The 20,289-nt window shown below is 52.2% G+C and overlaps 8 protein-coding genes across 8 annotated transcripts; 6 read left to right on the forward strand and 2 right to left on the reverse strand.

Moving 5' to 3' along the window:
• The first annotated feature begins 16 nt into the window (after nucleotides 1–16).
• EJ05DRAFT_480469 (actin-like ATPase domain-containing protein) lies at nucleotides 17–2,056 on the forward strand. The gene has a single exon (XM_033744873.1). The coding sequence runs from the start codon at nucleotides 170–172 to the stop codon at nucleotides 1,715–1,717; it is 1,548 nt and encodes a 515-aa protein (XP_033595912.1). The 5' UTR covers nucleotides 17–169; the 3' UTR covers nucleotides 1,718–2,056.
• Nucleotides 2,057–3,926: 1,870 nt separating this feature from the next.
• EJ05DRAFT_216087 (uncharacterized protein) lies at nucleotides 3,927–4,856 on the forward strand. The gene has a single exon (XM_033739870.1). The coding sequence runs from the start codon at nucleotides 4,081–4,083 to the stop codon at nucleotides 4,645–4,647; it is 567 nt and encodes a 188-aa protein (XP_033595913.1). The 5' UTR covers nucleotides 3,927–4,080; the 3' UTR covers nucleotides 4,648–4,856.
• A 6-nt stretch (nucleotides 4,857–4,862) lies between these two features.
• On the forward strand, nucleotides 4,863–6,713 carry EJ05DRAFT_490155 (uncharacterized protein; the record flags this gene model as incomplete). Its single annotated transcript, XM_033745853.1, has 2 exons — nucleotides 4,863–5,652; nucleotides 5,707–6,713. The coding sequence occupies 2 exons, from the start codon at nucleotides 4,863–4,865 to the stop codon at nucleotides 6,711–6,713; spliced, it is 1,797 nt and encodes a 598-aa protein (XP_033595914.1).
• A 586-nt stretch (nucleotides 6,714–7,299) lies between these two features.
• Nucleotides 7,300–8,697, reverse strand: EJ05DRAFT_470283 (ribosomal protein S2). The gene is made up of 2 exons (XM_033742937.1): nucleotides 8,451–8,697; nucleotides 7,300–8,326 (listed from the first exon to the last, which is right to left on the reverse strand). Exons 1-2 carry the CDS (start codon nucleotides 8,618–8,620, stop codon nucleotides 7,573–7,575), a joined length of 924 nt encoding a protein of 307 aa, XP_033595915.1. The 5' UTR covers nucleotides 8,621–8,697; the 3' UTR covers nucleotides 7,300–7,572.
• A 166-nt stretch (nucleotides 8,698–8,863) lies between these two features.
• EJ05DRAFT_480472 (uncharacterized protein) lies at nucleotides 8,864–10,145 on the forward strand. Its single transcript, XM_033744874.1, has 2 exons — nucleotides 8,864–8,927; nucleotides 8,979–10,145. Exons 1-2 carry the CDS (start codon nucleotides 8,882–8,884, stop codon nucleotides 9,989–9,991), a joined length of 1,059 nt encoding a protein of 352 aa, XP_033595916.1. The 5' UTR covers nucleotides 8,864–8,881; the 3' UTR covers nucleotides 9,992–10,145.
• A 2,040-nt stretch (nucleotides 10,146–12,185) lies between these two features.
• Nucleotides 12,186–13,752, reverse strand: EJ05DRAFT_514935 (uncharacterized protein; the record flags this gene model as incomplete). Its single annotated transcript, XM_033748567.1, has 4 exons — nucleotides 12,186–13,063; nucleotides 13,113–13,332; nucleotides 13,381–13,592; nucleotides 13,641–13,752. 4 exons carry the CDS (start codon nucleotides 13,750–13,752, stop codon nucleotides 12,186–12,188), a joined length of 1,422 nt encoding a protein of 473 aa, XP_033595917.1.
• A 1,335-nt stretch (nucleotides 13,753–15,087) lies between these two features.
• Nucleotides 15,088–15,702, forward strand: EJ05DRAFT_505104 (DUF1687-domain-containing protein; the record flags this gene model as incomplete). The annotated part of the gene is made up of 4 exons (XM_033747665.1): nucleotides 15,088–15,117; nucleotides 15,180–15,506; nucleotides 15,563–15,590; nucleotides 15,641–15,702. 4 exons carry the CDS (start codon nucleotides 15,088–15,090, stop codon nucleotides 15,700–15,702), a joined length of 447 nt encoding a protein of 148 aa, XP_033595918.1.
• Nucleotides 15,703–16,322: 620 nt separating this feature from the next.
• On the forward strand, nucleotides 16,323–20,288 carry EJ05DRAFT_490160 (uncharacterized protein; the record flags this gene model as incomplete). The annotated part of the gene is made up of 1 exon (XM_033745854.1): nucleotides 16,323–20,288. One exon carries the CDS (start codon nucleotides 16,323–16,325, stop codon nucleotides 20,286–20,288), a length of 3,966 nt encoding a protein of 1,321 aa, XP_033595919.1.
• Nucleotide 20,289: the final 1 nt, after the last annotated feature.

Genomic DNA, 20,289 nt, shown 5'->3' on the forward strand with positions numbered 1-20,289 from the left:
GCTGACTATCTACATTGAACAGATGGATTGAATATTCGATGAAAGTGCCTTGATCGACTGTCTTTAATATTTCGGATATCACTCAATAGTAGTCACGTGCGAACGCGTTTTCTGTACAGGCCTTCGCGTCTTCCGGTTCTGCGAGCTTAATGTACCACAGTCCACCTCAATGCCAGCAACACCATCCTACCTCACACGCTCCACTTCGACACCTTTTGCGTCGCCTGGTGGTAGCTATGGATACCGCTCGACGGAGGATGAGTCAATTGTACTCGAGATAGGAGCCCGCTACCTGCGCGGAGGCTTCTCTGGCGAGCCCCAACCGCGCTGCACCCTCGCCTTCCCCCCGGACGAACAGCGACGCGTGGGCGATTACCGTGCCTTTATGCCCACACATGCATTCCGAGAAAGACGAGATACAGGACCGTGGGGTGAAGATCATGAGCTGTGGAAGATGGATCTGCGGGGCCAGGACCTCGGACTCGTACAGGACAAGTTGGAGAGGGCGCTGCGGAAGGCGTACAATGAGCACTTCTTGCTGGACAAGCCGAGGAAAGTGTTGCTCTCGGTGCAGACTGGACTGTCAAGACCGCTGTTGGAGACGGTGCTGAGCGTGCTGTTTGGTAGCTTCATGGTTCCTGTTGTGACCCTTATGAGCCCGGCGGTCCTGGTCACGGCAGCAGCGGGGCTTCGAAGTGGATTGGTCATGGATATTGGATGGGCAGAGACTACCATTACGGCAGTGTATGAGTTTCGTGAGGTGAAAATGAGGAGGACAATCCGTGCTGGGAAGCTATTAAGTCGAGACATGGGCAAGATGCTGGAACACGAGTGGGAGCAACATAACGCACAATCAGGAAGCCTTAGAGAGGCAGAAGACACGCATGTTACGTTTGATCAAGCGGACGAAGTGCTTTGTCGGATGGGTTGGTGCATGAGTATGGAGGAGGCGGCGTCTAGGTCAAAGCAAGACGACGCTTCGAGCAACACAGAAGCTGACACACCTATTTCGATTCCGCTATCGCGGTCTTCGCCCTTCTCTCGTGTCTCCATCCCGTTCTCGAAGTTTGCCCTCCCCGTTGAGACTGCTCTGTTCTCGACGGGCACTCCGCCTCACGAGCTCGATGCGCACGATCAGCCTCTCCCTATACTAGCGTACACGATCCTCCAATCTCTGCCGGTTGCACCACGCGACATATGCATGGCACGGCTTGTCTTCACCGGTGGCTGTGCACACATTCCAGGCCTGAAGACGCGACTGACAGAGGAGATTCACACACTGGTACGCGACCGAGGCTGGGATGCAGTCCGGCAGTATCCACCGAAGATCACCCCAAGGCAGCGATCAGAGGCTCCCAAACAGCGCTCGGACGCCCCTACGGCTGCTCAGCAATCCGTAAGCGACGAGCAAGCAAATGGCGAAAACGGCGCACTCGGGACTGCGGAATTACGTGACTCCCTTCCCGAAGTGGGCGCTCCTCCCTCCTCATCGCTGGGCTCCGAGAGGCCGCATGCCACACTGGCGGCAGAGGCGAAGCGAGAGCGGATCGCGGAGAAGGACGGTCCTGTGAAGGGCGTCGTCAGAGGAGTGGAGAGCCTGGGAGCCTGGGCAGGGGGCAGTCTGATGGGCACGCTGAGGACGGGCGGACGCGTGGAAATCGAGCGCGAAAAGTTCATGAGAGAGGGGCTGGGCAACGGAGCGGGTGTATGGGGCTAGTGTGAACAGTGCAGTGCATGAGCGTGGAATAGAGTACAATACCCAATTTTGTGGCACAAGACAGTGTATGATGGCGTTTCGCGTTGATACGAGGGGCACGAGGCATGAAGAGACAAAGAAACGAGACTCAAAAGAAGAAGAGTGGAAACGAGCAGAAGGACGTCTCAGGACCGGAGAGCAGTCCGAAGCAGCCGTTGGACCAATAATAGAAAAGAGTATAGTGCAGCCAGCCATTCCACGGGACGTATTTGTATCGGATGTATTAGCGACGCCACCATCCGTACACTCCACTACACTACACTACATACACTACACTACTACATACATGATCGTCGTCTTCTAGCACACAATACACGCACATCATCAAAAACGCCAGGGTCTTTTGTTGACCCTTTATCCTCACACTTTTTTTTTGCTTTTTTTTCTTTGGGTGTATTTATATATTGCTGTGTGCTGTGCCGCTTCCCTTTTTGTTTCAACAACAAACAATGCCTGCAGCTCTGATACAAGACCACAAGGCGCGGCCTGGCCCAGCCACTGAGCCTCTACCCACTAATTACACAGCCACGTTGAGATGATTAGATGGTCGCCTATTTGGCTATCTATCTATCCATATACCTATGTATCTATAATAATAACAATAGTAGTAGTAGTCGAGGCGTCTCGGACTCGGTTGACTTGTCCCCCACCTACCTAAATACCTACATACGTACATGCATACATACACTGTGTTCCGGCCGGGATGTCTGTAATAAGACTGCTGCGACTAATAACAGCAACAACAACAACAATATCTTGGAGTAATGATTGGCAGGCCGGGCCCAGAGAATTCTGCAGGCAGCGTAGTAGCAGTTTGCCGCAGCCTGGCAGGAGTAGTCGTGTTTGATGAGTTTTGGGGGGTTGTGCTGTGAGCTATATCCATCCATTCGGGATTTTTGTAGTATCGTTGGGGGTATACCAAGTACAGTTCGCAAACAGCCAGTCAGCTGCACACCACGCTCGAGAAGAAGAAGAAGAATATATGGTGTGGCAGCATTCATTCTATTTATTACTTCTCATATCCTCATCGAATGAAGCAAATTTCTAGGAATATATTCTTTTTGTGCCGTCTCTGGCCCCCTCTTATCACTAGGCGGCGAAACGAGCTGCGGGGTGGTCTAGCTACATACATGCTATGTAGCAGCTATTATTATTATTACAATTATCATAAGTATTCCATGTATGTATCAATAATTATAGAGAGACATGAGTTTTCAACTAGGCCCAATGTAAACAATACTAAAAAACAAGTGAGGTTTGTGACTACAGTAGTCAAGTAGTTACAGACTTAAGTAGTACTACTAAAAAAGTCCTTACAGGGAGCAGCCGAAACCGAAACCAAAACCACCAGGGGGCCCCCAAACCCGCCGCCCCATGCGCCATTGCCGGTATCGTTGAAAAGGGAGAGGGGGAGAGGGCGTTTCAGCGTCTGTCCGAGCGTTTTTTTTGGGGGGTGGCACAACACACGACTTCTTTGCAAGTCACCTGGATGGATGACTGGGACTGGGGACTGGGGATTGGGTTAATTTTGGGGGCAGGCCGGACAGAGTCAAAGAGTCTATGGTAATTAGAAGGCGTAGAGACTGGACTGGAGCAAGACTCTCGCCTTGCGCAGGGTTCGTCCACTGGCATCATGTGTACATGTACAATCGTGCATAGCGTATGCATGTAAGTAAGTAAGTAGACATGGCTCTTTCGTGCGAAAGTCGATGTCGTGTAAAATTGCTGGGTACCTACCTTGGGACTGGACTGGACTGGACAGGGACCGCGTAAGCTCTCTCACTCTCTCTCTCACTCGCTCAACTCGCTCAACTCGCCCATCCCAGCAGAGAGGGTCCCCTATCAAACGACACACGGGAGGGGGGGAATTGCAGGGCCTGAGTGAGACTGTTGTTACGGAATGGAAAGACGAGGCTTTGTGCGTCGGCACGGAAGCGGGAGGACAGATGTGCCGGGTAGTGGACTCGTCCTAGGACAATGCGGTATACGGCTTGGCGGCGAGGAAAGGTTAGATGTAGACGACCGACATGGAGATATGGTGGTGGTGGTGTTGTTGTTAGTGATAGTGATGGTGATAGTGATGGTGGAAGGCATCACTGCCATCGCATCCCATCCATGCTACTGCTACTGATGCTGGCTATCGTGAATGATAACTAATTAACAATCCATCATCTAATTACCTAGTTCGTTGATCTAGTCTAGCACCGCGGCCAGCATAATAGTGTGAAAAGGGTTTGTTTGGGGAGAGGGAGGAGGTCAAGGATTAGTGGCGAGTCTGGACCGGTCCACGCTCCCTTGTTTCGTTGTTCGTGCTCCCAACTTCCATGCCAGACAAGCCCACAACGACAAACCACAAACCACAACAACTCCAGCTGTTATACACTCATCACCACATTTCCCTTCTTCCTCTTCTTCCTCTTCTTCTCACTACTGCTATATCGCTATATCTGGTAGTGTCTCTCCCTCTCCCTCTCTCTCTCGCTTGCCAAGAACACCCTCTGCTGTTTCCGCCCTCTCTTCTATTGGCCCCTCCCTCTCTCTCCTCCCTCCCTCCTCCTGACACGCACCACCACATTCTCATACACTCGTCTCGCGCACCGCCTCTTCTTCTTCTGCTGCTACTGTTGTTACTGCTGCTGCTGCTGTCACTCGCTTATTCACTTGTTCCGCCCCCGACCCGCTATTCACCTGAGAATCGTCCCACTATCCCGACTTTCCGTCAGAAACCCTCCGGACTCGCTATTCACTCTACCCACCTGTCCTGGACTGTCGCTACTCTATACTCGTTTCCTCCTCTTGTGCCCTCTCCCTCTCACCCTCTCACCCTCTTACTTTCCTTGCAACTCCAGCTCCAGCGCCTTCTTGACTGTTACGACCTGATAGCCTCATGAAGATCTTAAACACCTGACTCCATCCTTTCTCTCTCCGAAGCTTCGGATTCGTTCTTGCAACTGATCATCTTTGGTACACCTCCCTTCGACAAACCCTTTGTTTCCTTCGTTTCCCTCACGTCTGAGAAAGTGCGCTTCTTGGCGTCTCGTTTGTGGCCGAACAAGCCCGCGCGGCCGTTGGCATGTCGTACCTCTCTATCAACGATGATCTAATAATGGCTCAACACGTGCAACAACATGTTTCAGCACATCACATAACATCATCCGACTCGTCTCTACCAAGCCCTTCCGATGAACCTCTCCTCTCCAACCCTCCCGCCGAGCATCCCGGATTTGGCGGTATCGTGCCCGCATTGTCGAAGAAACTGGCCGAAGCTGATGTCCCAAGCAGTTTACCCTTCCCAGTCTCTGCCAGACCGGAAAGTCCAGGCTTCAATTCTGCAGACGAATACCTTCCTGCTCTCGGTATGAGAACGATTGCTGGCACTGTACTGCCTGAAAGCCCCCCCGAACTCAGTGACTCTGCTCTATTCAAGTCTCCAAATCTCCGTCTGCCGTCCTTTGTCGAGCTTGGCATCGCCGCACCGCATCCTGATCGCAAAGGTCACGTCCCACAAACCCCCTTCGCCATTGGTGTTGGTCCGCTATCCAAGCCCGAAGATCCTTTGCACGAGTTAAGTCCCATGCTGACAGCTCCCAATATCTTCCCTGACGGAGCACCTCTAAGCTCCCCAGAGCATGCACAGGGGAAGCATGCGTCCATCACACACTTTGTCCCAACCTTCACTCCACCTTACGATGGCACCATCAGCTGGGACCCCGTCACCCATGTCAAGACCGCTGCTGCTGTCTCTCCCGCGCAGACTGATCCAGACCAGTCAATCGCCAGAGACTGCGCGCATGGCCCCGAATCTGACCCCGCACCAGAGGCTGCGAACAACGCTCTCCTACATGCAAGTCTATACGACGACAAGGCTTGGCTGGGTGACGTAGTGAGCAGCATAGGTATGTGACTGGCTGTGTCGGTTATTGGTGGGCCCTTGCTAACAGCATGTACAGTCGCGAACTTGACCTCAATGTCTGACCTGCGGAGGGACAAAATCCAGATCTTGACCCACGCCTTACCGTGCCCCTCTGCCCAGGGACATGTCTTCCCCCACATCATCCGGGCCGTCAACGACTGTGCCTCGAGAATGCACACAGACACGGAAGCAATGCGGACCGTGTGGATCAGCGTATACCACGCCGTTCCCGGCCGCTTCAACATGGCAGACCTGCCTACCTCACCGCCGAGCACCCCCGGCCCGGCAATCGGAGGAGAAGACTACTTCGCAACCAAGATCCTCGACAACGCCGTCACCATCACCGACTACCAAGGCGAACTCCAGCGCATCCCATCCCCACAGCCCGTCGCCACCCCCGGCTCCGTCCACGTCTCCATCGTCGAACGCTACATCCCGCCCACCAAGCCCACCGAATTCGCCGAAATGTTCAGCCTCACAGCGCGCCGATCCCTCCTCCTCGACCGCCTCGTCGAGCTCTCCCCCGACAACGGCACCCTGCTCTTCATCTACCCCACCGAAAACGGCGCCCGCACCTTCATCGACGAATACCTCAACCCCGTCATGGAATACGCCATCAGAGAGCTCATGATGACCCAGAAGCTCCCCTCCGACATGGCCGCCGCCCTCGGCCGCACCGAGAGCGCCTCCCGCCTCCTCGAATTCGCCCGCGTGCGCTCAAACCTCGAGACTCTCTGCGCCCAGCTCAATAATCCACTTCACCCGCTCGGCCACTGGGGCATCCTTCGGCCCGCGCGGTACACCCTCATCGCCTCCTCCCGCCAGGAAGTCACTGTCGACCGCGCCGTCTGGGCACAGGAGTGGTGGACGAAGCAGGAGAAGACGCGCATTCGCGAGATCCTGGCTGGCTTGCCGGCTAAGAGCCCCATGAGCTCCGGCGTCATGATGCAGCGCTTCATCGACGAGATTGCGCATAGGGAGGCGAGGCTGCCGACGAAGGGCATCGAGGTGTGTGTTTTTATGATTGTGAAGACGGCGTTGTGAGGGGGGGTTATGGGGGTCCTTGGGAGGGAAGGGGCATGGGAAGGGAAAAAAGGGGGTTTTAGAGAGGGGGGGCATTATATGGTGTCGCGGGTCTATTATGACGAGGGTCCTTTTTTTTTAGTCGGACAGAATACCCCGGGTTTTTCTGATAGGAAACAAAGTCGATTAGCGCATATTCAATGAGTTTTCCTGATGTTCTGTGCGTGTGTGATGGGGTTGTGTTTTGGCTGGCCTGGTGCTGATGGATCGGTGATGAGGGTGTAGATGTGTGTGATTGGGTGGTAGCTAGGTGGGTGTTTGCTGGTTTTGTCCTGTGAGAGGGATGGAGAGGGGGAGGGAGAGGCGGGCATGTTGGTGTTTGGGTGGATGGGTAAATGGGTAGGTAGTAGGTGGGTATGGGTATGTGTGGTCATGGTCTAAGCGGCATCTCACGTCAAAATTCATAGCATGTCAAGTCACGTCACGTCAAGTCAAGCACGGTATCCCCAATCTCAGCAGTGATGCGACGTGATGTGATGCATGGGAAACAGCGGTTTTTTTTCTTTTCGAAATATATGCGGCGTGGGACTGGGCGACGATCAAGTACCATCCCAAGCCTACAAACACAGGGCTTTCCCCCGGGAGATGCCTGTGAAACACATGTTTAAACAGCAGTTACCCGGATATCTTTCCCTCATAAGTGCTGCGCGGCCATATCCCACAACACAATAATAACAAAAAAAAAACACACTGTCCGTACATACATGATCAGGAAGTTCTCTCTTTTATTTTTTTTAAGGGGGGAAAGGGATTTCTCCTCCTTATGCGCCGATTAGGCGTACAGCGTTTTTATAGTCCTTGGATGGATATCTTGGCGTGTCTACCAGTTGACGGCAGCGTCGCCGGTGCCCGCAGCAGGCGCGGCGGCCCAGCCCTCGTTGCCAGTTTCGGCGGCGGCGGCACCAGAGGCTGCGGCCCAGTCGCCAGCGCCGTCAGCGTCCCATCCAGCACCAGCACCAGCAGTCGCAGAGGCAGCAGCAAACGCAGCGGTGCTTCCACCCTGGACCTCCCACTCACTGGGGAATCCACCCTCGACAGGACCAGCACCGACCTCGTCAGCGCCGGGCACCTTGGACTCGTCCACACCGGCAGAGTCCTTGTTCTCCTCGGCCTCGGGGTCGCGGTAGAAGTACAGATCGGTCATGACGTCCCACTCGGCCTCGCGGCTGGCAAGGGTGCCGCGCAGACGGAGCACCTCACGGGCGAGCATCCACCAGATCAGACCGATAGCGTGGCGACCCTTGTTGTTGGTCGGGATGGCGACGTCGACGTACTCGGTCGGGGAGTCGGTGTCGCAGAGGGCAATGACGGGGATGTTGACGTACGAGGCCTCCTTGATGGCCTGCGCGTCGGTGCGCGGGTCGGTCACGATGATCAGGCGCGGCTCCTTGAACGACCGGGTGATGTAGTTGGTGAAGTTACCGGGGGTGAAGCGACCAGCGATGGCGACGGCACCGGTGTGGGCGGCGAACTTCAGCACGGCGCGCTGGCCGTAGGGGCGCGCGGAGATGACGTTGATGTCGGCTGGGTTGTCGATGGCGGCGATGATGCGGGCTGCGAGAACAATCTTCTCCCTGTACAGTCTGTTAGTCTTTTGAGGCCTCAAGTGAGCGTTGAACGACCAAAATTCCGACGGCTTGGAAGTCGCTGGTTTGGCAGGCCTGGGAGGCTTCACAAGGGAACGTGTTCTGGTCTTACCATGTCTTTCCGATGTTGATCACATTGATACCGTCAGGGCGAGTCTTCCATAGGTAGGGCTCCATGTGCACCTGCAGGTTCTTGGATCCGAGATGGCACTGAGCTGCCAGAAGCATCTCGACATCCTGGTTGGTGGCGTTGAAGATTGGGGGAAGGTTGTTGGGAGCCATCTTGACTTATGGGTGAAGAGTTCAAGAGGGTGAGAAAGAATTGAAAGGAGTGCGACGGCGAGAAGAGAAGATTGTCCTTGAAGTCTTGCGGTTTTGCGCGATACATTGGGGGTGGGATGTCGATATTCGCTTAGCTTTTCGATGATCTAGCCACACTGAGATTAGCGTGATATGGAGACCGCCGAACTTTGGCCGGCTTGCTCGATCTCCCTTGGCTCGTGGTGGAAAAGTTGATGCAGCTGGCATATGCGAGCAGTTGCAATGCTCTCTCGAATACCAATCCTCAACTGCCTTCGGGCTCAAGTTGGTATGCTGCAGCGGACCTCTCAATTGATGAAGTGCTAATGACTCTATACAGGGGGACAAGCCTCGCAGAATGTCGCGCTTCTCCGATCCTTTTCAAGTTCGCCGTCCGTACAAGCATCCAGAAAGCAGAAGCACAAGCCGCGGCGGAGTTATCGCGACTTGTATGCGGCCGATTACAGAAAGAAGGCCAACATAGCCCGTCAAGAAGTCTTGAAAAAGGAGCGAAGTGAGCTAGCAGGAGATCCCGTCAAGGGCCGACCGACACCGTTTCTAGAATCTCTCGACACTGGCAAAGAGCCTGAGGTAGAGGTGCAAGATGCACCATACTTTCGACAAGGGGCCCGTGGCGATTGGCAGAAGAAGGTCTATCTTAGCTCTTACGTTCGGGAGGATGAGCTCGAAGAGGTTCTTAACAAAAGTCCAGAAAAGTCACACATGCTCATACGAAAACTCAATGAAGCATGGCAGGATGATAATGCAGGCGTGAAACCCGTCCGGGGCTCGTTTGAAACCGACGAGGCATACGAAGCAGAGGTCAGAAGACGTCAAGAGTTGCGCGCCCCACTGAACAGGATTCACGATGAAGAAGCCAGAACTCTGGTTAAGAAGCGAATTACAAAAGACCATGATACCGCAAAAGAGTCTTTGAGACGGATCTTGCAACTGGAGAATGCTAGTCACAAAGACATCTTTCACTCAAATGTGCTGCGATGCATCGATAAATTTGGTCGACACCACACAGACAAAATCTTGAAGCCGCCTCCCAACCTGAAGGACCAAAAAGCAGAGCCACGACCATATGCTCGTGGTGGCCCCGACACGGGAAGCTCTGAAGTTCAGATCGCTATTTTGACTGCAAAAATACAACGATTGTCGCGGATTGACCAAGAAGGGCAATTGAGGAAAGACAAGGCCAACAAGAGGAATTTGACTCTGCTTGTGCACAGGAGACAGAAGTTGATGAAGTACTTGTATAGAAAAGAGAAAGGTGGCCCGAGGTGGCAGCATCTGGTGGACACACTAGGGCTGGGCGACGCTATGTGGAAAGGCGAGATTTCCCTGTAATAATAACCCAATGTATCATCAGGATTGTAAGTTCTACTATTGTTCAGTCACTCGACAGCCTGTTCGCAACCTCGTATTGTCACTGGGGTACATACAGACTTGTGCAAATGACTAAACACTGATACACGGAGATCCTATTCAATCAGAACTCGACTATTGTTCTTGGTAACGTGCCAGTGCTCCGCCGATCGACACTGACCATCCGATTGTTAGCGCCAAACCCCCACGGTTCGGTGCGGAACGTGGAACTCCACCTCCAGCCAGTGAACAAAGCCCAAGCCCTCTCTGCCTTCTTCAACTCTCTCTCTCTCTGTCCTCTTCTCCGACGCACAAAGCCCTCAATCAGTGTACGGAAAATTGCGACAGTACACCACAGATGGCGTCCCCTTTGGTAACAAGTCCGCCGCACAAGGCCGTGGACCCGAACAAGAAAGCTCTCTATACGTTACGTGTGAGCGATAAGATCGGCAAGAGCGGAGGTACAGCGAGGAAGGGATACACAAGTGTAAAGCGTAAGTAAATGCAAGCTGGAGCACGTCAAAAGAACCATGCTGATATAGACAGTCAACTATAAACCCAATCTCAAAGGCGAAGACCGCACGACAACTATCACAACCTCCGCAGGCAATCTCGCCCGACTCACGCTTGCAGACAAAGGCCGCCCAGGCAAATTCACATACACAGGCCAGCGCACAAACGCGAAAAAGTCTTACGTCCTCGTATTCGACCATGACAACCATACCTGCACGCTCGAGCCGGTCTCAGCATCCTACAACTTCAATCTCAAGTCCACACCATACGAAACAAACGAGTCCACCCTCGAGCATAAATACCCCCAGATAGACCTCCGCTCCAATCCCGACGATGACGGAGCCAACGCCCTCGACGACGGCGCAGAGAACCCATACGACTACAGAAACTTCATGGCACCCACGACAGACCGCGACTCCCTCTCTCCCCCCCAAACCTCCAGCGCCGCCCACACCCCCGAACTCCCCTCCAAGCGGCCCTCCAAACCACAAGCCCCAAGCCGCAAACCAACCACCACAAACTCCACCACAAAGCCGAAATCAAAACCCAAACAACCCGCTCGCCGCGCAAAATCCCCATCCCAATCCCCTCCCCGCGCATCCTCCCCGCCGCGCATCCATCTCGACCGCCGCGCCTCGACCGTCCACAAAGACGCCTCCTCACCCAGATCCGCCTCCTCCTCACGCGAGTCCTCCCCTTCCTCGCCCGTAGGCTTCGAGATCGACTACGGCGACTCACCGCCCGACAACCACAAGCCCAAGGGCCTGGGCCTGCACCTCCTCGACCACCACGCCAGCGGGCCCATATCCCTGCGCTCCGCGGCAAACAGTGCCTCGCCAAGCTCGCGCCTCCAGACACCGCACATACCACCACCACACGACGAGGAAGAAGCAGACTATGAGTTTGACTTTGGCGATACGCGCGGTGGTGCTGCAACTCGGCAGGACTCCGAGGACGACGCTGAGGGCGAGGAAGATGATGAGGATGAGAGCGATGCCGATGCCGATGCAGATGCAGAGTCAGATCATGACGTCGAACCGATGGACATTGGACCGCCGGCGCAGGATACCGTAAAGGCGCAGCAGGCGGCCATGGCCATGGACGAGGAGGATGATTTGGATGACTTTGAGAAGGCCATGATGGAAGGCATGGAGAGTGAGAGCGAGAGCGAGGAGGAGTAGTAGAATTGTGGGTCTTTGGATATGGATGGTGTCATGGCGCTGTGCAGGTTCCATTGTTCTACTGCGCAATATAGAACGCACCATTATGGTGGTTGCATGCATGAATAAGTGGCGTTTGTATCAAGGGTATGCATGCTTATTTTGCCTGTCACGGCATGTGTCTTCGACACTTATGCGAGCACGCGTCGAAGAAGTTCGATATCACGTTCAAAAGTACATAAATATCCAGTACCGTAGAACAAAAACAGCAATGACTGACTGAGCTCATGGCCAAAGGGCATGTAAATCAAGTTTCTCAACGCGCATATCCATGAAATTCTATCGATGTCCTGAAAACATTGCTCGAGTATGAAGACCCCGAGGGTTTATGCTGTCTAACATTATGCCGCTCATATGTCCTGAACGCCTTGAAAACATGCATTGGATATCATGTCATTATAGCTGGCGGAGAAGCCATGTCCGTATTTGTTGGCCAATTTTTTTTACATCCACCAGAATAAACCCATTGTTATTGTGATGAGCGAGATTGCCATGTTCCTGACCTCATTTCCAGAAGTCGCAGCAACGCCACCGCCAGTCTGTGTCTCGGATGCAGAGGGCTCGGCGCCAGTATTGCCTGATTCCGCATTAAAATTGCCTTGATCGTTGGGATTGGCTGAAGCAGAAACAGAAGCAGACGCAAAAGCAGTGGACGGGGATATAACTGAAGCTGTATCCAACGCAGTAGACGAAGAAAAGGAGCGATGCATACTTGCGCTCGGGCTGCTGCGACCAGAGGTGCTCGTCGGAGCATAGACCTGGCCAACAGAAGGCAGGTCGACATCGCCGTCGATCTCCCATGTGCCTGCAGTAGAGGCAGGGCACGGGGGAGCTGTGAGTGAAGGCGAGTATGCTGATTCCTTGATACCTGTGGGATTTAGTGTTGCCCAGTGCCTGGACAAGTTAGGAAAGTCAGGGGACAGGGGCGTCGGGGTGCCAGAGCGAGGAAATCCGTCTGGTGGTGCGTTATTAGAAGCAGGGTCGACCTTTGCGCCGTAGCTGATTAGGCCGTAATCATTTGCCTCCATAATCCACTCGTATATGATAGCTCCAGACCAGTACTGGTTCATCTTGTCTCCAAGAATCGCCGCTTGGTCGTCAAATGTGCGCGGCTTGGGCACGATGCAGCCAGTTTCCGAAAAGTAGATGGGAACAGGAAAGTCCTTGACCATGTCGTTCAAGATTTCATATCCAGAAGTTTCATAGGTTGCGTCTCCGCACCATTCGTAAGCGTTCAAGGCGAAGAAGTCCAGAGATTCGTCTGCATTATCACCACAAACTAGGTAGTTCTGTAGCATGGGGCGGAGACTTGCAATATCGGCTATACGAGTGGTCAGAGCTGCCACGGACCTGTATGAAGCTGAACTTACCAGCTGAATAGCCGATTGGAACTTTGCGGTAGTTCTTGGAGTTGCGGTACGCCTTGAGATCGCGCGCGGCAGCCTTCACATAGGGCGCAGCCACAGATCCAGTTCCAGTGGTGAGAACCTCGTTGCCAACAAAGACGCCTCCTAAATTATCGTACTGGATGAAGGCATCGAGGACGTCTTGAAAGGCCTCTTTTTGGGTCGTGTTCCACCTTGGAGCAGTCTGTAGAGTTTAGGCAGTGAAACTTCAGTGAAATTCGCTACTTCTTACCTGCTCGATCTGTGTATCAAAAGTATCCAAATCTAACCATAAGTAGATACCAGCATCGGCAAAGGTGCGCATACAATCGTCGTGGTTACCACTAGGATCGACATGGTACACACGAATAGCATTAGCTCCAATATCCTTCATAAGAGCAGCATCGAGAGAGCATTGAGTGTTGTCAATGAGAGGATCGTCGGGTACAAGCTGGTAAGCGATACCTGGAGCTTCGAATCAGTGGGTGAAGTAAAGTGGTCCATTGGACGTACCCTTCAAAAAGTACTGATCGCCATCGCTCGTGAAGAACTTGGATCCCTTTGTTGTTATGGTGGGAATAGCATTGACAGTAGCAGCCGCCGCCAGCAAGATCAGTGAGAGCATCATCGGACGGCTATAATTGGGATGCTAGGATGAACGGTAAGTGGGCTATTCGCAGCTGGCTATGCGGTAAGTAAGTGAACGAGCGACACGAGAGCTAAAACGAATGCTGGTGAAGTTTACGAGGAAGGGTGAAAGATCATGACGAATAACAGAGAGTGGAGCATTGGAGAGATGGCGGCGATGAAAACGGAAGGAACCTTAAAAAAACAAGTGATATTGAGCAGGGAAACAGCAACAAAAAGCTTCTGTTTCGCGCTTGTGCGGTGAATCGCGGGCGTTTGGAATTGTTTTTCCACTCGCCGCACCATCGTCATCTATCCTTAGCAGCTTATCTGTGCACATTCAGATCTGGAACTTCCCATTGGCTACAGATGCCTCGATTTGTTTTGAAACTTGGAGTGTCCAATCCTGACAGGCATCACAGCCAATAAGCTTAAATCAAGCCCCACGTTCACGGCTTGTTAGTCTTGTCAGTCTGGTCTCCTTGTCGTTAATGACATAGCTTATCCTGGAATCTAAGGCCTGCAGGATCATCCTTTGTCTCCGTGCTGCAACAAGGTCAACAAGGAGTCTGTGGAGATGTGGTGTGTATTATTGTTGGCATGGAACTGAGCACTGTATGCTGTGATAGCTACTCAGGCTTCACTACGGTTGACTGATGCATAGGCGGTGCACACCTGTAAGACTTGGCTAGGAATGAATAATGGTCGTGAACACCTAATTACATGAAGTCGTGTAGTCAATCAAGACTTTGGGCCTCGGCATCCCGTCGTCAGCAGATTGCACAGGGGCAGCTTGTCAACCTATCAGCGACGCATCAGCCACAGTCACAGCCACATTGTTAGTAATAATAATCTTCGGCGAACAGAAAGGCCGTCACCGAAGACATGGTCTAGATGGCGTAGCTATTAATTTACAGTAATTATAACTAAGGTACCTAATTACTGACAGGAAAGAGGAGAGTTGCCCGATAACCTCACCCCAGACCAACAGACAGCCAGCGGGTTATAAGATCCTATAACAAGCGAAAACTAATTGATCATGTACGTTAGAACGATAAATCGTAACCTGGACTAGGCCTTTAATCTTTCATACATGATGTCTGACTATACATACATCTCTTATCTCATTTCATCATGTACTGTGATTCTTGCCCAGACATAGTGAGCACTAATTAATTTCTTGCATAGGTCTGGTAGTTATGTGGGGGAACTGCCTAAACGTCGGTGGCGTATGTGATGGGATGGTCAAAGCTCCTTACAGTAGTAGCTTCTCTGTGACCTTGTCACTTCAAGCCTCAAGCTCTCTACCGCTGCCATCACAATCTTTCATAAGATGTCATTCCTCAAAACACTCTTCAAAGAGGTATAGCGAGTACCCCAGCGAGCCAGTATGCTGTCCATTGTTACGCTAATCGTCTACTTCAGAGCGGTGTCAAGAACGTCGTCACCCTCTTCCACGCACCTTCCACCGCATCCTCTGTCCGCGCCCTCACGATTATCAAGCAACATAATGCCAATGCTGTAGCCACTGCGACTGAAGACCAAGCTTCAGACCATAGCACACAGCCAAAGACTGGCCAGCACGAATATGATCTGGAGGTTCGCGAGGAGGCACCAACGTCGGACCAGCTAAAGAGCATTTTGGGCTATATCGGGGCAGAGAATGCTGGAAAGATCGTTAGTGGAGCTATGGGCGTGACAGATGCACTAAAGAAGGTTCAGCAGGATGGAAAGGCGTTTCAAAGACCCATTGTGAGTCCTAGACGTGGCAGGTATGCCGGTAGGGAGCATTGCTGACAGCCGTGCAGGTTGTGGACTGGAACTCAGGAAAAGCTGGTATGTATAAGCTTAATGCATATGCCTTGAGTGAACTGATAAGATTCCAGTTATTGGTGACAATGAATCTGAAATCTTGAAGTTGCTGAAGGAAGCTACTCAGGAAAAGTAGTCAAAAGAAGAAACGCTTGAGGTCAATGGCAAACTTGATGATTTATACATTCTAGCACGACCAGAGTTATAAAATTCAAGCCACACAACGGGACCAGTGTGTACGAGTATGCATCGCTACTATATGGGTAAAGAGTCCCAGATATGTGCTCAAACTCAAGCTCCCAACTCCCAGCTCCCAACGTCGCAGTCTTAGGTTGGCTTGACATGTGAGACAGTGAATGTCGTTGTGAAGCACGGTAGTCTCCTATAGTCCATTCGTTGTTATGCTCTTCATGTTCTAAAGTCTCCCACTTAACACTGTTCACTCAACGTTGAACCCCGCAATTCATTCACTTCTCTAATATTGACTCGCGCCCGAGCTGCCTACGTCTTGCGAGCTACCAGTTCTTTCCTTTTCTGTACTTGTTCCTCTCCGCCTCTGTCTGCCCCTTCACCTCCTCCAGGAAAATCTCTTCATTCCTCCAGCTCCCATTGCCACATGTGCATTGCACACCTCTACTAGCCTGGACGACGCATCCTTCTAAGTGTCACTATTTCTGTCAAACCCTGAAGAAGCCTTACTACTCACGAACAAGCTTCTCTTTGTACACCTTGCGCTCGTCCTTGATCTCATCCACGATGGACGGCTTTCACATACCGCAGCCCGCTCATGTCTTTTCTACAGACTTTGGCCGCAAGCCACCACGGCCAGCTACAGATCCCTCTACACATCCTATACCAGCCTGCGTGATTGCTCGCTCAAATCAATCACACGATGTCCATCAGTACGCCGGAGTCTTACAGAGCCGTTACCCGCGTGAGTGCGAAGAGATCTACGCAGGTTTCAATCGTAGCGACTTCTTCGATCCATACGACATTCATCTTCACAGTGCAGAGTTTCTAGACGCTGTTCTGCGCGTGCTTGCGGAGCCCAACAATCTTCGCGTCAGGAACTATGCCTTGAGCTTCGCAACTGAGAACCCGCAAGGCGTAATAAAGCTATCCAAGCTTCAGATCAACAGCGAGGCCGATCTTGCTTCGACGATTGCGAACCTGTTCCCGCCTGCACATGTGAATATGCACGGAGTCAGGATGTTTGGACACGTCGTATGCCAGCTCAAATGTTCTATGATGGCGAGCAGCGAACCCAGACCTCTACCAGCAGATCGTATGTCTATGGAGAATCCTGTGACTTCGGGTCAAGGTCCAATCAACCACAACGATTCTATGCCATTCTTAAAGCATGCAAAACGAACAGACTCAAGCAAAGAGCCGAACAAAGGCAATTCGAGGCTCCCGAGAAGCTCTTCAGCCGCTCAAGACGGCCTCCATCCTCCGTCCATCGTTCCGAACAACTCTACATACGCCAATGATAAATGCTCAGACATGCGAAGGACTATGTCTGCGGAACACTACGTCGATTTGAACAACGGTACTAGTCGCATGAACAATGAGCAAATATCGAGCAAAGCAGGACCGAGAAATCTAAATGGTAACTGGTCGCACCTCAATGTAAATCAAGGAGCCGTCAGTCTACCTCAGACTCCGATGCTTTCTGCGTCAACCTCTTCCAATTTGAATACCACCCGGCAGAGTGGGAATCACGAAAGCCCCTCTGTAGTTCCTTCAATCCCCCTGCCTTCAGCGTATAAGGAATCTTTCGGTCAAATTCACCAGGCCAATGCTGGATCAAGACACTCAAGTGCACAGTCTACAAGATCACCATATATCAGCAACATCCCTGCTGCAAGCCAAGCACCTATGCGATCTATACATGGCCAAACCCCAGCTTTCTTTCCGATGACCAGTCAGGATATGACTGGTGCCATGACTCCCCGGTTTTTCGTAAGTGGTCAGCCTCCCTTCCAGCAACAGCTACCGTTAGGTAATTCGATGCCCATGAATTACTCGACAATCGAACAAAGCAGATTCACGCAAGCTCAAGGAACCTGGGACAACATCGATCAGCCCATCCTGTCACCTCCACCGGTTCATTCTGAGTACAACCATGAACTGACTGCTCGTTGCAATCAGGGAGATGTCAGAGGTAGCTTCGCTGGTAAAGGTAATAATATACGAGGCCCTTCGACCACTGGACCATATATTGGACGGGGTGGATCGTACATGAAGCCGAACGGTAATCGAAAGGTCTCTGTCGGCTCTGCAAACTATCGTGGACGTCGTAACACACAGGGATCTAACGGCTACCTGGATTCATATGAGAACGGAAACCACGGAGATGGTATGATGGGCGACCGCGATTCTGCTCACCGCGGTACGGAACCATTCCCAAACTTTAGCGGTCCTCTGGATCAGCTAGATGCAAGCGCTATGGCCAATGCCCCTGAACAAATTGTCACACAAAGTTTCATAGGTGCGGCGAGAGAGGATGTAGTTGACCTTTGGGTCACAGGTTTCAACATGCGTCGGGATGACGATGAGACAAGTGGGATGTTGGTCAGACTCTTCGAGACTAAGGCGAAAGTCAGGAGTGTCACAATTATGCACAGACCGGACTCCCTACACCCTTTTGCATTTATCAACTTCTACACTTCTGCAGGTGCTAGGGCAGGTCTTGGGCTCAACGGGGATCTATCGACTGGCTCCCAGCCACTCAGAGTTCAGGTGTCGGAGAAATATTGTATTGGGTCCAGGAGATGGTCGAAGCCTACGCCCTATGGACAGCGTCGAACTAGTGATGCCCATGGTCAATACCATCATAGAGGAGCCAACGAATCTCGTGGTAGCTTTGGTGGTGGTAGCCAGCCAGTTTACATGTCCCCTGAATACGCACAGTCTCTCGGCTACACAAGCCCTCAGGGCCCACCAAATCCCAATTTCAAGCGTTCGAACCAATGGCAGCAACAATTTCATGGACTGAATGCAAGGAGGTACCCGAGCGGAGCGAATGCTGAGTTCATACAGCGGCTGGATACCAACCATGCCAACGAAAATGCTCCCAAAGGCTCACATGTCCAGTACTCACCACAAGACTGCCGAAGCTCGATGCCGGTCCGCGAGAGGAATTTTGAGACAAACAGCAGTCCAGAACGTAAGAAGAAGGGCAGCAAGAGTCGTTCGTCCCCTATCAAGACTGGATCAGAAAGCTCGTCATCGACAGCGCAAGTGCACAAGTCCAATATGGCCGAGAAGGATGTAGCCGCTGGTGACGAGACCAACGTCAGAGAGCAGGGGCCGTTCCATGCAGTGGTAGAAGCTGAACCCGACAATATAGAAGGAGCCTTGACACTACATACTATTACGAGCCGAGAATGTGAACCGATCCCGGAAAGCTTGGAACTTGATGGCCCTCCAAAAGCAGAGGTACTCGACTCTACAAAAGAACTGGTAGCATGTGTCGAAAGAAGCTCAACATCGAGTCCAGCTACAATACTTATAGCGACTTCAGAAACATCGTCGGAGCAAGGCGGATCTACTCATGACCAATCCGTCACTACCCCTGAGAGTAGGCATCGAATTGACGATAGCTTCCACTCTGCCATGGAGGCTCAGACGCCGAGGTTCATGTCAGAAGATAGTAAAGAGAGCATTGTAGAGCCATCAGTAACCCGCAACACCTCCACAAACGCCGTTGATACTGGAGACATAGAGACGGAATCTAAGGCTGTTCCCGGAATTGTTGCACTCATCGAGGATCCCGTCTCTATCGACAAATCTAGCTCTAGTAATGAGCCAGCCTTGGACGAAGACTCGGTGTTCACCGAAGGACCCGCTGACTCACCAGTCCTAGAAGACACGGGCCACAAAGTCTTCTACAGTGTTGAGGACCAGAAAGCTGGGAAGGTAGAAACTCGTGAGGACCACTCCAGAGGTGTCGTCACACCTCCGTTACAAGATATAGGAGCTACTTCTTTGGTACAGTCGAAGTTGGAACCCGACCGCGCGCAGAATGAGGGCGCTATCAGATCTGGTTCTAGCTCTACTAATAAGCCAAAGTCGCCAAAGCCTTCGACTCAGCAGCAGCAGCATCAGGCTGCACTTCATCCATTTGCTAAGGCTAATCAAGCCAAGAAGAGCAAGGCACAGAAGAAAAAGGAAAAAAGGCAGCAAAAGGTCAAAGATGTAGCTAAGGTGAACGGACATGCTAGCGACAAGCAACTTCTTACCCGACCATCTACCCCAACACCCTCTGCACCTACTGATCCTGTTGTTGAGCTCACATGCGAGGGTCACGATATCGCGATGCTCACGGAGACAGCCAGCGATGCAAACTCTCTCGAGGTCGAGAAAGAGCAAGGTGAGAGAAGGAACAGTGTGCAGAAAACCCGGTCACAAGCTTCGGCTGTGATCGAAATAGATGTTCCAACTGCATTCAGGTCTGGTTCTATGATGCTAGATGCCGCTGTCAAGCCTGAGGTTGACGAGCTGAAGGCTAAAAAAGATGGGAATGCGAGCACTATGATCAAGACAGAGAAAGGCAACCCAAACGAGAAGGAGGAGAAGAAGAAGAAGGCCGTGAAGCCTCCACCAAGCCCGGAGAAAAAGCCAAAGAGCACACTGGCCCAGAAAGCTGCTAAGCTGGTAGCCATGCCCGACTTGAGCATGCTTAGAAGGAAGGATGCTAGCAGCGCTGCGAAGAAGTGAG

Source organism: Pseudovirgaria hyperparasitica (genome assembly GCF_010093815.1).
Source record: "Pseudovirgaria hyperparasitica strain CBS 121739 unplaced genomic scaffold EJ05scaffold_20, whole genome shotgun sequence".
Taxonomy (NCBI): Eukaryota; Fungi; Ascomycota; class Dothideomycetes; order Acrospermales; family Acrospermaceae; genus Pseudovirgaria; species Pseudovirgaria hyperparasitica.

Bases quoted from the DNA above. Each gene is read 5' to 3' on its own strand.
- EJ05DRAFT_480469 (XM_033744873.1), top strand. From the start codon at position 170: ATGCCAGCAACACCATCCTACCTCACACGCTCCACTTCGACACCTTTT.
- EJ05DRAFT_480472 (XM_033744874.1), top strand. From the start codon at position 8,882: ATGCTCTCTCGAATACCAATCCTCAACTGCCTTCGGGCTCAAGTTG. The intron at 8,928-8,978 runs GTATGCTGCAGC...GACTCTATACAG, and splicing joins CTGCCTTCGGGCTCAAGTTG to GGGGACAAGCCTCGCAGAAT.
- EJ05DRAFT_470283 (XM_033742937.1), bottom strand. From the start codon at position 8,620: ATGGCTCCCAACAACCTTCCCCCAATCTTCAACGCCACCAACCAGGAT. The intron at 8,327-8,450 runs GTAAGACCAGAA...CAGACTGTACAG, and splicing joins ATCAACATCGGAAAGACATG to GGAGAAGATTGTTCTCGCAG.
- EJ05DRAFT_216087 (XM_033739870.1), top strand. From the start codon at position 4,081: ATGCCAGACAAGCCCACAACGACAAACCACAAACCACAACAACTCCAG.